The 15,404-nt window shown below is 36.3% G+C and overlaps 1 protein-coding gene across 12 annotated transcripts in view; it reads left to right on the top strand.

Moving 5' to 3' along the window:
• Scml2 (Scm polycomb group protein like 2) overlaps positions 1-15,404 on the top strand; it is a 115,798-nt gene that overhangs the window by 49,821 nt on the left and 50,573 nt on the right. For 11 of the 12 annotated variants that reach the window (XM_059251585.1, XM_059251581.1, XM_059251584.1 and 8 more), the window contains 4 exons: positions 1,400-1,483; positions 3,277-3,363; positions 7,778-7,861; positions 12,456-12,539. In XM_059251585.1, coding sequence (XP_059107568.1) covers positions 1,400-1,483; positions 3,277-3,363; positions 7,778-7,861; positions 12,456-12,539 — 339 coding nt within the window. The remainder of the gene's footprint in view (positions 1-1,399; positions 1,484-3,276; positions 3,364-7,777; positions 7,862-12,455; positions 12,540-15,404) is intronic. The other variant, XM_059251579.1, reaches the window with a different exon arrangement.

Raw genomic sequence — 15,404 nt, 5'->3', positions numbered from 1 at the left:
AATAAGATTACAATGGTCAGAGGCTAACCTAAAATTGTGTATATGCTTTCCTTCTAGAAATAATGATTGCTAATATTTTAGTATATAAACTTTAGGATATTTTAATTAAAACTTAGAATATTAATTGCCAGTACTCATAGAAACCAACTGGAAACATCTTACAGAGCATGTATTGTATTGTTTGCATGTATATAGAATTATATTGATTTGTTTTTATTTACTTATCCTATTATTATTATTAGTAGTAGTAGTAGACAAACTTTCTCTAAGAAATGTTAAAGAACCAAGAAATTTGTCAGAAAGTACTTCTCCAAATATTTGGTGTAGATTTTTTTGCTAGAATGTATATTTAACCTATAAAATTGAAAACTCAGTTATTTTTACTCAAAGTAATTACTTTGAGGTCAAACAAAATAAACGTGTATATCAATAAAATTGAAGAAAACTAAATCACCTAAAAATTGGCTTACCGAGAACACATTGATGCTTATTTTCAACACTACTTTAAATCGTATTCCTTTGAGGTTTACATGTAAGCTTCCTCAAATTTGAACATTACCCTCATTATTTAATTCTATATTTTTAAATCCTTTGGATTTTAGTGCTTTATATTGTGATACTACCACTTTTACCCCTATTTTTACTGATTTGAGTCTGTTGTTTTGGCTAGCTTAAAGGTTTATCAGTCTTATTTATCTTTCAAAGAATCAAATATTTATTGTCATTTTCCCTTTTAGGAATTTTTAGTTTGACTTGTTTTTACTTTTCTAAGACCTTTAAATATATCATTAGGTTATTAATTTGATATCTGATTTTAATGTAGGCACTCTTAGCTATAAAATTCCATCTTGTTTTATATCAAAAGTGTGTGTGTGTGTATGTGTGTGTGTGTGTGTGTGTGTGTGTGTGTGTGTGTGTGTGTGGTCTCTGCCAGCCAAAAAACAATTTTAGAATTAATAATGTTTACTATGTAAACTATAGTTTTTATACTAAGGAAATTGTCAAAGCATGATTACTGAAAAATCTGTTTTGTTTTGTTTTGTTTGTTTTTTGAGACAGGGTTTTTCTGTATAACAGCCCTGGCTGTCCTGGAACTAGCTCTGTAGACCAGGCTGGCCTCAAACTCACAGAGATCCACTTGCCTCTGCCTTCTGAGTGCTGAAATATCTGTTTTCAAACTGAACATAGACACAATTTATCTGGCATGTAATTGTGTAAATTAGGCCACCAGGTAACTAGAAACTGTATATCACATGAGAATGAATGTTATTTATGACAACACTATATTAGAATGTATAAATTATTACTAGAAGCTTTAATATTTGGCATGCATACAGGAACCTAACATGTTCTAGCTTTTAAGTGCACATAATTTTTTTCATTTTATTTCTCAAAAAAGCTGAAAAGAAACCAAAGAGCAGAGGAGTGACTAGACCTTGGAAAGATGGAGCCACAGCTTTGGAAAGTATAGAAGCAGCCCCAGGTGATTAACATTTTTTTCTGCATCAATCTACAAGATGATTCCTGTACATTGAATAATAGTATAGTGTTTTCAAAAGGAAAGGCTCTTCTGTGTTTTAAGAAAACAAATAAAAATGTAGACCAATGTTAAATTGCCAGAAATTTTCACTGTGATAAGTCAGTGATGCGTGGTATTTAATGAAAGCCTACTTTTGAGAAAATTAGACTATTTATTTATTATATGAAATTCTGATGTATCTAAAACTTCCATTTAAGTGTCACCTTTGTTTAAAATATTTTTAGTTTTACATTTTAATGCTTTTCTTTGAGAATTTCATATAATTCATTTTGATCATATACTTTCCCTGCCCCCAGCTCCTTCAGAATCTTCCCATACCTCCCTATCTATCTGAATTCCTGTTTTTTATGCTATTAATTGATAAAAGAGGGCAAAAACACATAGAAAAGGGAGTCTGATATGTGTTTTCAGACTATTCTGGAACATGGGGCCTGCCTTGGAATGGTAGCCAGTGTCATTCTGGTATACAAATTTGATCTTCTCTTATCCAGCAGGTCTCCATTGTTAATTGATTCTTGCCTAGGGCTGGGACTTAGTTCCTACTTCCCCTCCTCCATTCTAGGGTTTTGTCAGGCTTGAGCTTGTTCAAGTATTATACATTCTGTTGCAGTCTTTGTGAGTTCTTTTCTGCATCTGCCCTGTTAGATACTGAAAATCCTGTCTCCTTGAAGACTTCTACCATCTCTGGTTCTTCCAGTCTTTTTGTCCTCATTTCCACATAGACCCCTGAGCCTTGACAGCAGGGGTTTGATACAGACATCCTGTGTAAGGTTGGGTATTTCAAAGTCTCTCCCTTTCTTCAGGTGGTCTACTTTTAGGTCTCTATATTAATTGCCATCTACTGCATGAAGCTTTTCTGACAGGGTTTGAGTGATGCCCAGATCAATGAATATGTCATTAAGAGTCATTTTAGTGTATTTAGCAGAATAATAATGGTTGATTTCCCCCTAAGGCCCCAAGACTTATCTTGTCACAGGTTATTGGCCTCATTGGCAGTGTTAGTTATAGATTCCATTTCATGGGATGAACCTTAAGTCCAGTGAAAAACTGGTTCATTCTATAACATTCTTACCGCTATTGTGCCAGTGAGCATATCAGAGGGTTCATAGCTATATGAGGTTGATTATTTCTTTTTTCTGCTGGTAGTGTCTATAGTACATTTTAGTAATGTGAACCCTAGCCAGAAAGGGTGAAGCTTCCAGTTGAGTACCAGAAAGATGGGACATTTGTTTTCACATATCCTGTTTATTCATAGTATAAATGACCCATCTTCTTTTGACCCAGAAGAAGCAATTCTGTAGACTGTTTCACATTATGAAATAAACCCTCAAAAATGTAACTGAGGTTTGTACACATATATTTTGTGTGTATGTTTCAGACTTCTCCCTACAAAGAAGTTTAGAAATATTACTTTTTAATAAGTAAAATTCATTTTTTCTAGTAACCAAATTGTGAAGGAATTGGTTGTGTAATTTTTCTCTTGTAAACTATTAACACAGATACAAATGACCTGGCAGGTATTCCTCACAGATAATATTAAAGTCTTATCAGAATTGGTATATTAGGCAACTGGAAGCCACATATCACATGAGCCTGATGGTAGCCTTTTATGGACAATACTATAGGAGATTCTATGTTTTATTGTAGGAGGGTTTATTATTTGGCATACGTAAAGGAACATAATGTGTTCTTGCTTTTAATGTACATCATTTTTATTTTTATTTCATACCTCCAAGAAGCTGCAGAAAAACCCAAGGGCAGTATATTCACCAACCCTTTTGAAGATGAAGACAGACCTGTGAAAGATGAGCAAGCAGCCCCAGGTGATTGCTTAAATTTTCCATGTTGATTTGCAAGATAATTCCTGCACAGTGAATAATGATGTAGTGTTTCAGAAGAAAAGACTCTTTTCTGTTTTAAGAAAACCTATAGAAAGTAGCCCAATGGCCAGGTGGTGGTGGCGCACACCTTTAATCCCAGCACTTGGGAGGCAGAGGCAGACGGATCTCTGTGAGTTCGAGGCCAGCCTGAACTACAGAGGGAGTTCAGGAAAGGGGCAAAACTACAGAGAAACCCTGTCTCGAAAAACCAAAAAAAAAAAAAAAAAAAAAAAAAGAAAGTAGCCCAATGATAAATTACTAGAAATTTTTAGTAGTATTCTAGTCCAAAGTTTGTGGTTGTTATAAATTAATGTATCTTTTTTAATACTTTCTGATTTTATGGAATTCTCCTGTATGTAAATCTTCATTTATATAGCAACTTTGATTTAAGTTATTTTTGTTTAGTGCTTTTATTAATATTTTCATGCATTTTAATTTTGTTCCTGTTCTTTCCCCTCACCCATCTCTTCCCAAATTGTCCTCCATGTCTCCATCCTCTGGACTTTATGTTCTTACTTTCTCTTAAACAAACATGTAAAACACATTAAAAAAAATGGGAGTCTGAGTTGTGTTATCCAACTATTCCTGAACACTTGGCCTGCTTTTGTGTGTGGTTCATATAATCAGTGTTATTCCACTGAAGAAAATGGGTTTTCCTTTTCTAACAGCTATCAATTCTTGGATAGGGCTGGAATTTGTATGCCTGCTTCCCCTTCTCCATGCTGGGATTTTGTCAGGCTTGAGATTGTATAAGACATGTGCATTCAGTTACAGTCTTTGTGAGTTCCTTTGTGCATCTGCTCTGTTGTGTTTAAAAAATACTATCTGGGGGACATCCTTTTCAAGCTCTGGCTCAACTCTTTCTGCCTGTTCTTCCATATAGATCCCTGAGTTTTGAGGGGAGGAATGTATGTAATTTAGGGTTAAGCACTGCAGTCTCTTGCTCTGTGCATATTGTCCACTTGTAAGTCACTGTCTTAATTATCACCTACTGTAAGGAGCTTCTCTGATGATGCTTGTGTGATGCACTGATCAATGAGTATAGCAATCTGTCATAGGAGTCATTTTATTTCTATGTCCATCCATCAGAATCATACTAGTAGGATTTCCCCTAAAGCTTTTGGCCTGTCTAATCTCATGTTCTTGGCCTGATTAAGTGTCAAGTATGGGGCCCATTTAATGGAGTGGGCTTTAAGTCCAGTCAAACAGTCCTTTGTTACTCCCATAGCATTTGTTCTATTTTTGCACCAGTATATTTACAGGAAGGTTGATTTTGTACATCACTAGGTTAGTATATGGGCCAGATTGATGATTTCTTTGCCCCATTTGGTAGTGTGTGTAGCACCTTTTGGCACTATGAAACATAGCCAGTTAGGGTAAAGCTTCCATTTCAGTATAAGTTTGTGATGCATTCTGCAAATTAAAACTACCTTGAAATCTTACCATCAAATTTTAGCGAGTAGCCAATAGCATTACCAGTGGCCTGTAGTGTATTAGGGGAGGGGGAATCTGTGAGACTGCTTTGGCCAGAACTTCAAAAGGTGATGACCCATTTCTAAAATAGGTTTTCATTAGGTAATGACTGGTGTCTACTTGGAGGGAGTATCCCTCTATTGCATGGTCACTCTCTTGTAATCTTTTTAATATACCTATTTCTAGGAAGTTCTATTGCAATAGGTTTCATTATGGCCTTTTTGAAAAGCTTTCCTTGTTAAATATCCCTCCCCACAATTCCACCTCTATTCTTCAATTCCTCATCCCATTTAATACATGTAAATTTTTTGGTCTACATGGTTAATCTCTGTAAGTATGTCTATGGCCATTCAATTTGTTGCAGGTTCTTTTCCTTATTCATAGATTGACTATGAAACTTGTGATTCCTCCTGAAAGAGATGAGGTATGACACTCAAAGTCCTTGTTTGTCTTGCCACACTCATAGTCTTCAGGTCTATATCTCTTGCTCATCCATGCCTGGAACCAGTGGTAAATTGAGTTTTAAATTTTGATTTATTTGGTTTTCTGTGCCTAGATTTTTATTTTCTATGCAAGCTACTGAGTTTCTCATCCTATCTCTGAACGCCCTGCCTGAATTTTTCTGTTCATTTAAATCCAATTTGGGCTCATTAATCATCTTTAAAATTGGACTTTTGAATTCTTTATCTTGTATTTTTACTATTTAACTATTTGGGGATTTGGTTATTGGGGAATTAGAAACTTTAAAATACGTATTTTTGTTATTTATCTGTATGTGTTTTTGCACACACATGGAGATGTCTCCAGAGGACAGAAGAAGGCATTGAAATTTTCTGGAGCTGTAATTACAGGAAGTTATTTTCCACTTGGTATGGATGTTAGAAATGAACTCTGGTCTTCTGCAAGTGAAGCAACAAGAACTCTTGCCTTTTGAACCCCATCCTCAACCTCAAGCATAGTTTTAAGGTGGTATAGTGGGGATAACTCAGATCATTCACAAAGATAGCCTTTAGTCTACTTTCATATGAAGTGGGATGTTGAAAGCTTTTGCTGAATGGAGCAGAGAGAGAGAGGTGGGAACTTAACCAGAATGAAACATTTTAGGAATCTACTTAGAAATAAGTTACAGCAACAACTCTTCTTTTGAGATTATCTTGGGTGTTACAGAGAGCAGGCTATATCTATCCCATGTACTTGTGTGATAAGATTGTTTTTTGTGTTCTTTGGTTTGTTTTTGTTAAAAGCAATCAAACAAGAATGTATGAGAAACCATGTGAAACTCAGAGTGCTTCCTGTCTAGCTATCTACAAAACTAGATTGTTAACCTTTATTCTGTTGCTTCTGACTATAGCAAGTTGATGATAAATGACTTGGAGGTGAGCTCACTGCTCAGGGTTGTAGACGGAAGGGATACTTCATTTAGAGGTATTGATGGAGGTGGACAGTTGAGTTCAAGTTGTACCAGGAGTAGAATAAGGCCAAAAGAAACCTAATGGTTTGGATCAAAATAGAGGGACCTGTGGCTAAACATTGCAATGAGAGTGTAAAACATTATCAGGAAGGGTGGACAAAGAGACACTTACTTTTTTTCTCTTTTTGGGGGGCCCGCAACCCAGCTCTCAAATAAATCACACAACGGAGGCTTATTCTCAATTATGAATACCTAGCCTTAGCTTGGCTTTACCTAAATTATCCTGTCTAGCATTTGCCTTTGGGGTTTCCTTTTCTTACTTCTGTAAATCTTACTCTTACTCTGTGGCTTGCTGTGTAACTGATTGGCTATCCCCCCGAGTCCTCCTTTCTCTAGCTACTTCTCTCCTTCTTCTGTCAGATTTCTCTATATTCTATATATTCTCTCTGCCTGCCAGCTCCACCTATCCTTTCTCCTGCCTCCTATTGGCAATTCAGATCTTTATTAGACCATCAGGTATTTTAGACAGGAATAGTAACACAGCTTCACAGAGTTAAACAAATGCAGTATAAACAAAGGTAGCACACTTTAAAATAATATTCTACAATAGACTTTGTTGTCTTGAAGACAGAAGAGATCCAGAAATTGTCAAGAATAACCATTTCAGGGTGTTAGCTGGACTCTTTATCGATGATGTCACAGTAATAAGGCATAAGTGGTATGGTCCTGGTCAACATCCAGAAACAGATGACAGGGAGACTATGAAAAGAAAAAGTAATGTGAGTAACATTACTAGAGTTCTTTAAATTGGGAGTTTTGAACCTGGAATGTAAGTAAGATAGTTGTTAAAAATAAAACAAGAAGAGTCTGGTGTATATAGGTGAAATTAGTTGTAAATGAAGTATAGATTTTTGGTGGCAGTTGATCCTATATAAGTAGAATAAAAATGCTATAAAAAGATGGAATAGTTTTCATCACTGGTCCTATTTATGAACAGCTTTGAGCACAGAAGAAGTAAAACTGTAGATTGTTTCAAGTTATAAAATAAACCCCTTAAAATGAGAGTAGTTAATCTTTGAACACATATATTAGGGTATGTGCATGTATATGTTTGTTTGTGTTTCATACCTCTCTCTATTTAGAATTGGTTCATTTTGCTATATAAAGTCCTTTTTATCTGATAACCAAATTGTAAAGGTGTTGATACTGAAATATCTCTTTTTGTAAAAGTATGAACATTGACACAAAGAACATGGCAGTTATTCTTAACACAAAGGATTGAAATTGTCTAAATTGGGTTACCAGATAACTGAAAGCTGTGTATCATGTGAGCATAATGGTAGCCTTTTCATGACAACATTATAAGAGAGTCTGTATTTTATTATAGGAAGTTTTATTTGACATTCATACCAGAGCATAATGTGTTTTAGCTTTAAATGTATACCTTTTTTTTCATTTTATATCTCAACAAAGCTGGGGAAAAAACCAAGGGCAGAGGATTCGCCAAACCTGGGCAAGATGAAGCCAGACCTGGAAAAGATAACCAAGCAGCTCCAGGTGATTGCTGTTTTTCTATTTTGATTTGGAAATTAATTCCTCTACATTGAATAATGCTGTAGTGTTTCAGAAGGAAAGATTCTTTTCTATCTAATAGAAACAAATACAGAAAATAGCCTAATGATTAACTGCTAGAAATTTTCACTGTGCTACTCCAACATTGCTGTTTGCTCTAATGAAAGCCTCCTCTTTGAATAACTAGACCATTGCCTTCATTTTAAAGAATAAAACTATTTCTTGATGATATAAAATTGTATTGTATGTAAAACTTTGATTTTTGTGGTGTTTTTGGTTAAAATTGTTTTTCTGTGTTTATTGCTTTATTATTTATTCTTTGAGATTTTTGTAGAATTTAATTTGATCATATTCTTTCCCCTCCCCTAGCTCATCTCAGATCATCTTCTACCATCTTATCCTTTAAACTTGATGTTATTTCTCTCTTAAAAAAATGAAAATCACATAAAAAGAACATTGGGAGTCTGACTTGTGTTAGTCAACTATTCCTGAACATGTAGCCTGCCTTGCAGTGTGGTTGCTATACCTACCTAGTGTTACTCCAATGAAGAAAACTGATTTTCCCTTTCCCAGCAGCTATCAATTGTGAATCAGTTTGCTAGGACTGGGACTTTCTGCCCACTTACCCTCATCCATGCTAAGAATTTGTCAGGTTTAGCTTATACTCATCTTGGACATTCTATTACAGTCTTTCTGATTTCATGTGTTTGTTTACTCTGTCATTTCTGAAAAATATTGTCTGTTGGAAGTCCTTTTCCACCTCTGGCTAGAATCTTTCTGCCTCCTCTTCCACATACATCCCTGAGCCTTGAGGGGAACAGTGTGATACAAATATCCCATTTAGGGTACAACACTCCAAAGTTTCTCACTCTCTGCAGATTGTTCAGTTCTTGGCCCCTGTGTTAATTACCATACACTGCAAGAAACTTCTCTGAAGAGGATTAAGCATTATGGTGACCAACGTGTATAACGATATGCCTTTAGGGGGTGGCTTTATTACTGTATCCATTTAGCAGATTCATACTAGTGGGACTTCACTAAGTCGTGTGACCTTATCCATATTAACTGTCCAATATGGGCTCCATCTCATGGAGTGGGCCCTAATTCCAATAAAAAAGGGTTGGTTTTCCCTATAATAGTTGTATCACTATTGCACCAGTGTATGTTGCCAGTAGGTTGATATAGTAGGTCATTGGATGATTACTTTTCTTGTCTAGTGTGTATAGCAGTGTTTAGCACTGTGAATCATAGTCATTAGTGCTGAAGCTTCCATTTGAATAGCAGCTAGGTTTCTCCATGCCCTATGACAGAAGTATGTGCTTTGTTCAGTAAATTAAAACTATCTTGTGATTCTTACCATCAAGTTGATGAGGGTAATTAATAGCTTTGGCAGTGGCCTATAGTATTGGGAGTGGGTTTTCTGGGACATGTTTGTCTAACACAGTCTTTGTTTAAAATGTGGTAACCCATTTCTTGTATTACAGGGGAGTTTTGGTAATATTTGTTGTCTAGTTGGGGTTATTTCCCTCCATTACATGATCATTTCACTTTTTTTATATGTGGGTGGGAATATGTATATGTTTCAGGAAGCTTATACTATAGTAAGTTTCCATATTGGTTCTTTGAAAGTCTTTCCTCTTAGATATTCTTCCCCACCTTCCTAACTCTGATCTTTACTCCTTTCTCCCACAACCTTTAATCTGTGTAGTTTTTCAGTTTGGCCTACATGATTAATCTTTTTTTTTTTTTTTGAGTGTGACAATTCTAGTTTACTAACAGGGTATAGCTATACAGAAACTATTGAGGTGGACATTAAATCTCCAAAGTAACTTCCCGAAGTCATATTTTAAAATTTAATTCTGGAGACATTGACACTGGGAGATGTGCCTTTAGGAAGTTATCAGGCCATGATGGTAGATCCTTTCTTATTGTGATAGTGTTGTTATTTTTTTCTTTAAATTTTTTTCTTCATTTTACATACCAACCACAGATCCCCCTCTCATCCCTCCTCCCGCTCCCTCGCCTTGGATTTCCCCCAACCCACTCCCTCATTCCCTCCAACAGGAAAAATTCTCCCATGGGGGGACAGATAAGCCTGGTACATTCAGTTGAGGCAGGACCAAGACCCTCCTCCCTGCATCAAGGGTGAGCAATGTGTCCAACTATAGGTAATGGGATCCAGAAAGCCAGCTCACGCACCAGGGATAGATCCTCATCCCACTGCCAGGGACCCTGCAAACAGACCCAGCTACACAATTGTCTCCCACATACAGAAGGTCTGGTTCGGTACCATGCAGGTTCCATAGCTGTTTGTCTAAAGTTTGTGAGTTCTTTTGAGCTTGGTTCAGTTGTCTCTGTAGATTTCCCTATCATGATTTTGACCCCCTTGCTCATGTAATCCCTCTTCCCTCTCTTCGACTGGACTCCTGGAGCTTGGCCTGGTGCTTGGCTATGGATTTCTGCATCTGCTTCCATCAATTACTGGGTGAAGGCTCTATAATGACAGGGTATTCACCAATCTGATTACCAGAGCAGGCCAGTTCAGGCACCCTCTCCACTATTGCTAGTAGTCTAATCTGAGGTTGTCCTTGTGGATTCCTGGGAATGGGAATTTCCCTAGCACCAGGTTTCTCCCTTACCCCATAATGTCTCCCTCTATCAAGATATTTCTTTCATTGTTCTCCCATGTGCCTATGGTCATTCAGTTTGTTGCATATTATCTTCATTACTTACAGATATGCTATACAACTGGTGATTCCTCCTGAAGGAGATGAGATAAGGCACTCATAGTCCCTGTCTGGCCTTCTATACTCACCATCTTCAGTCCTATATCTTCTCCTTCTCCCTGCCTGGGGCCAGTGATGTATTGAGTTTTAAATTTTGATTTAATGAGTTTTCTTTGCCTAGATAATTTGTTCAAAATCATTATGTTCTGTTATCTATGCAAGATGCTAAATTTCTCATCACTGAGCTGACTGCTTGAATTTATTATCTCTTCATTTGAATCCAATTTGGGATAATTAGTCATCCTTAAAACTAGACTTTTGAGTTCTTTATCCCAAATGTTTACCATTTAAGTGTCTTTGGATTTCCTTGTGGATGAGTTAGGAACTAAAAATTTTTTTAATCATCTGTATGTGTGTCTGCATATATGTTTTTACACTTACATGCAGGCATCTTCAGAGGACAAAACAGGATATTGGATCCTCTGGAACTGTAGTTACTCTGAAATGTAGTTGTGAACAATTTGATACAAGTGTTGGAAATAAACTCTGGTCCTTTGTAAAGGCAGCATCTTGTGCTCTTAACTGCCGAACCATCCCTTCATGTCCTCAGGAATGTTTTAAAATAGTGTGAAGGAATAGTTAAGGTCATTCATAAAAACAGACATTAGTCTTCATATAAAGTGGAGGGTTGAGTCATTTGCTGAATGGAGCAGAGAAAGATAGATGTAGTAACTTAAGCAGAAGAAAACACTATAGAATGACAATATACCATAACATCAATTACAAGGGTGATTCCTCCTTGGAGATTAGTATGGAATTTTCAGAGTCTTATCCAGCCCATGGGGTTGTGACATGTGTTTGGTTTTTATATTCATTGGTTTTATTTTTAACAGAAAGCACACAAATATGTTTATATGACAGAGACTAAATATGGCCTTTAGAACGTTTACTATTTACAAATGTCTAGCTCTTCACAAAACAAGATTGCTACCCTCTAGTCTGTTGATTCTGCTAGAGGAAGTTGATGACAAATGACTTGGAGGTGAGAGCTGACTCACTACTCAGGAGTGTTGAAGAAAGGGATACTTCATTTAGAAATATTGGTGGAGATAGATAGTTGAGTGCAAGTTGCATCAGAAATAGAGCAAATCCAGCAGGAGCCTAATGACTTGGATGAAAATAGAGGGAACTGTGGCTAAACCTTGCATTGAGAGTATGAAACATGATCTTTTGGTCTGAAACTAAAGATAGCAGGTAAGGGAGTTGAAGGTAGACAAAGGGACACGGTTGTTTTAGGGGATAGAAGAGATCCACAAATTGCCAAGAATAACCATGTTAGGGTCACTAGAATCTTTAGTGATAAAGTCAGTATGATGGGGTATCAGTGGTCTGATCCTGATAATGATGACAAGGAGTATGAGTAATATTACTAGAGTTCTTTATTTAAAATAGGAATTTTCAACATGAAATGTAAGGCAGTTTGTAAAAATAAATGAGTCAAGTATATTTAAGTGAATTGGTTGTAAATGGGGAGTAAAGTTATGGCCACAGTTAAATGATCTTATATTTTCTCTGGTAGCTGAGGATAGATTACTTTCTTCTTAGTAATTAACAAAAATGGCATTAAAAGGCTGTATAAAAATGGGGTATTTGCTATCACAAGTCCTGTTTATGCACATTACATGGTCTTTGGGTAAGGAAGAAGTGAAACAGTAGACTGCACCTCTGATGATCATGATGGTAGACCTTTCATGTTATATGAAGCTTTATTATTTGGCATGCATACAGGAACATAATGAGTTCTATTTGTAAATGTACATCCATTTTGTTTTTCATTTCATACCTCAACAAAGCTGGGAAAAAACCCAAGGGCAGAGGATTTACCAAACCTTGGGAAGAAGAAACCAGACCAGGGAAAGATGTCCAAACAGCCTCAGGTAATTGCTTTGGTTTTTCTATATAGATTTGCATGATAATTCCTCTATATTGAATAATGGAGTAGAGTTTCAGAAGGAAAGAAACCTTTCTATTTTAAGAAAACAAATGCAGAAAGTAGCTCAGTGATTAACTGCTAGTAATTTTCATTGTGCTAGTCCAGTATTTTTGCTTGTTCTAAGAAAAGCCTCCTTTTGGAGAATTAGACTATTTCTTGCTTATATGAAAATCTACTGTATAAGAAACTTCAATTTTGTTGCACTTTTGGTTGAAATTTTTTTATTTTTCTTCATTTAATTATTTTATTTATTTAATCATTGAAAATTTCATGTGGCTTATTTTGTTCATATTCTTTTGCCTCTCCCACGTCCTCCAAAATTGTTTTTCATGTCCCTGTCCTTCAATTTGATGGCCTTTCTATTTCTTAAGAAATGAAACACAGCTGGGCAGTGGTGGTGTAAACCTTTAATCCCAGCATTTGGGAGGCAGAGGCAGGTGGATCTCTGTGAGTTCAAGGCCAGCCTGGTCTACAGAGCAAGTTCCAGGACGGGCTCCAAAGCTATACAGAGAAACCCCCCCACCAAAAAAATGAAACACATAGAAAATGGGAGAGTGATTTGTGTTATCTAGCTACTTCTGAATATGTGGCCTGCTTTGGAGTGTGGTTGATATAACCAATGTTACCCCCTTGAAGAGAACTAATTTTCCCTTTGCCAGAAACTATCAATTCTTGGGTAGTGCTGTGTTTTATATCTACTCCCCTCCTCCATGCTGGGATTTTGTGAGTCTTGAGCTTGTACAAGACATTTGCATTCTGTTATGGTCTTTTTGAGTTCCTTTGTGCATCTGCTCTTTTGTGTTTGGAAAACACTGTATCATCAAAGTCCTTTTATACCTCTGGCTCAAATATTTCTGCCTACTTCCACGTCAATAACTGAGCCTTGAGGGATGTGATACACACATCCCATTTAGAGTTGAGTTCCAAAGTGTCTCATTCTGAGTTGTCACGTTGTAGGTCTCTTTGCTAATCATCCACTGCAAGAAGCTTTTATGAAAAGGATTGGGTGATTGTACTAATCAATGAGTATATCAGTAAGTTATTAGGAGTCATTTTGTTACATTATCCCTTTATCACAGGACCTATCTAGTCACAGGTTCTTTGTATCTTTAACAGTGTCAGATATTAGTTCTATCTTATGGAGTGGACCTTAAATCCATTTAAAACGTGGTTGGAAACTCCCATAACATTGTGTTCATATTTTACTAATTGGCATGTCTTGTGGGCACATGGTTATTATAATTCACAGTGTTAGTAGACAGGTAAGATTGAAGATTACTTTTCTCCTCTGTTAATATGTATAACACCTTTTAACACTATGATTCATAGCTAGTGGGGTGAAACTTGCAGTTGAGTACCAGCTAGATTATTCCATGGCCTTGACAAAAGTTTGTGGTATGCTCAGAAATTAAAACTACTTTGAGATTTTTTCCGTCAAGTTTTAGAATGTAACCAGTAGCATTGGCAATGACCTATAGCAGTGGTTCTCAACCTTCCTAATACTGTGGTTCTTTAATACAATTCTTCATGTTATGGTAATTCCTAACCATAAAAATTATCTCATCGCTACTTTATAACTGTTACTTTGCTACTGTTAGGAATTGCAATGTAAGTGTCTGATATGCAATCCCTTTGGGGGTCATGACCCACAGGTTGAGAACCACTGGCCTATAGTATTGGGGTAAAGCCGTTTGACCAATACTTATAACCCATAGCTGGCACAGGTTTTTTTTTTTTTTTTTTTTTTTATTTTGTAACATGTCTTGTCTGATTATGATAGTGTCCTCCTAGTACATGGTCACTTCATTAAACTGATTTTATATGTGTATATGTTTAATATTCAGGACCTTTCTACCATAGAAGGGTCCCATAAGGCCTTTTTCGAAAGGCCTTTCACTTTATATATCCCTCCCCAAATTTCTTCCTCTATTCTTTGCTCCTATCCTCCATTCCCTTCAATCTATGTATTTTGTTTGTTTGTTTGTCTGTTTGTTTGTTTGGTCTACAGGATAAATCATTAAGGGTATTCCTATGGCCATTTGGTTTGTAGTTGGGTTTCTTCATTATTCATGTGATACACAACTGGAGATTCCCATTGAAGGAGATAAGGTGTGACACTGAAGTCCCTGCCAGGTCTTCCACACTCAGGATCTTCAAGCCTATATCTCCCCCTTCCTTTCCTAGGGCCTGTGGTTCACAGAATTTTAAATTTTGATTTATTAAGTTTTTCCTTGCTTAGTTCTTTTTTTCATTATCCCTATCTCTGTACTGAGTTTTATATGCAAGTTGCTGAATTTCTCATCTTAGACCTGAATTCCCTGTATTTGCTTGTTCAGTTGAGAATAATTTGAAGTCATTAATCATTTTTAAAACTAGACTTTGAATTTATTGTCTACAATTTTTACCATTTCAGCGTTATATTTAGACATGGAAGAGTTAAGAACATGAAAGATTTAATTGAGCTGTATGTATTTTTTCACATGCATTCCAGTGCCATAAGAGGACAGAATAGAGCATTGTTTCTCCAGAAGTAAAATTACAGGCAGTTGTGAGCCATTTGATGTAGATATTGGAAATGAACTGTGGTCCTGTGGAAGGGTAGCCACAGCACTCTTTATAGTTGTCCACCTCTTCAGCACCAAGGAGTGTTTTAAGATGGTGTAATGGTATCATTAAAGTCATTCACAAAGGCAGATTTTACTCTTCATATAAAGTAGAAGATTGAATGCTTTGCTAAATGGAACAGAGAGAGATAGAGGTAGGAACTTAAGCAGAAGAAAACATTGTAGTCTGGAAATATACTTAAAAA

Source organism: Peromyscus eremicus, chromosome X, assembly GCF_949786415.1.
Source record: "Peromyscus eremicus chromosome X, PerEre_H2_v1, whole genome shotgun sequence".
Lineage (NCBI taxonomy): Eukaryota > Metazoa > Chordata > Mammalia > Rodentia > Cricetidae > Peromyscus > Peromyscus eremicus.
This window is presented reverse-complemented; position numbering and strand designations above follow the sequence as displayed.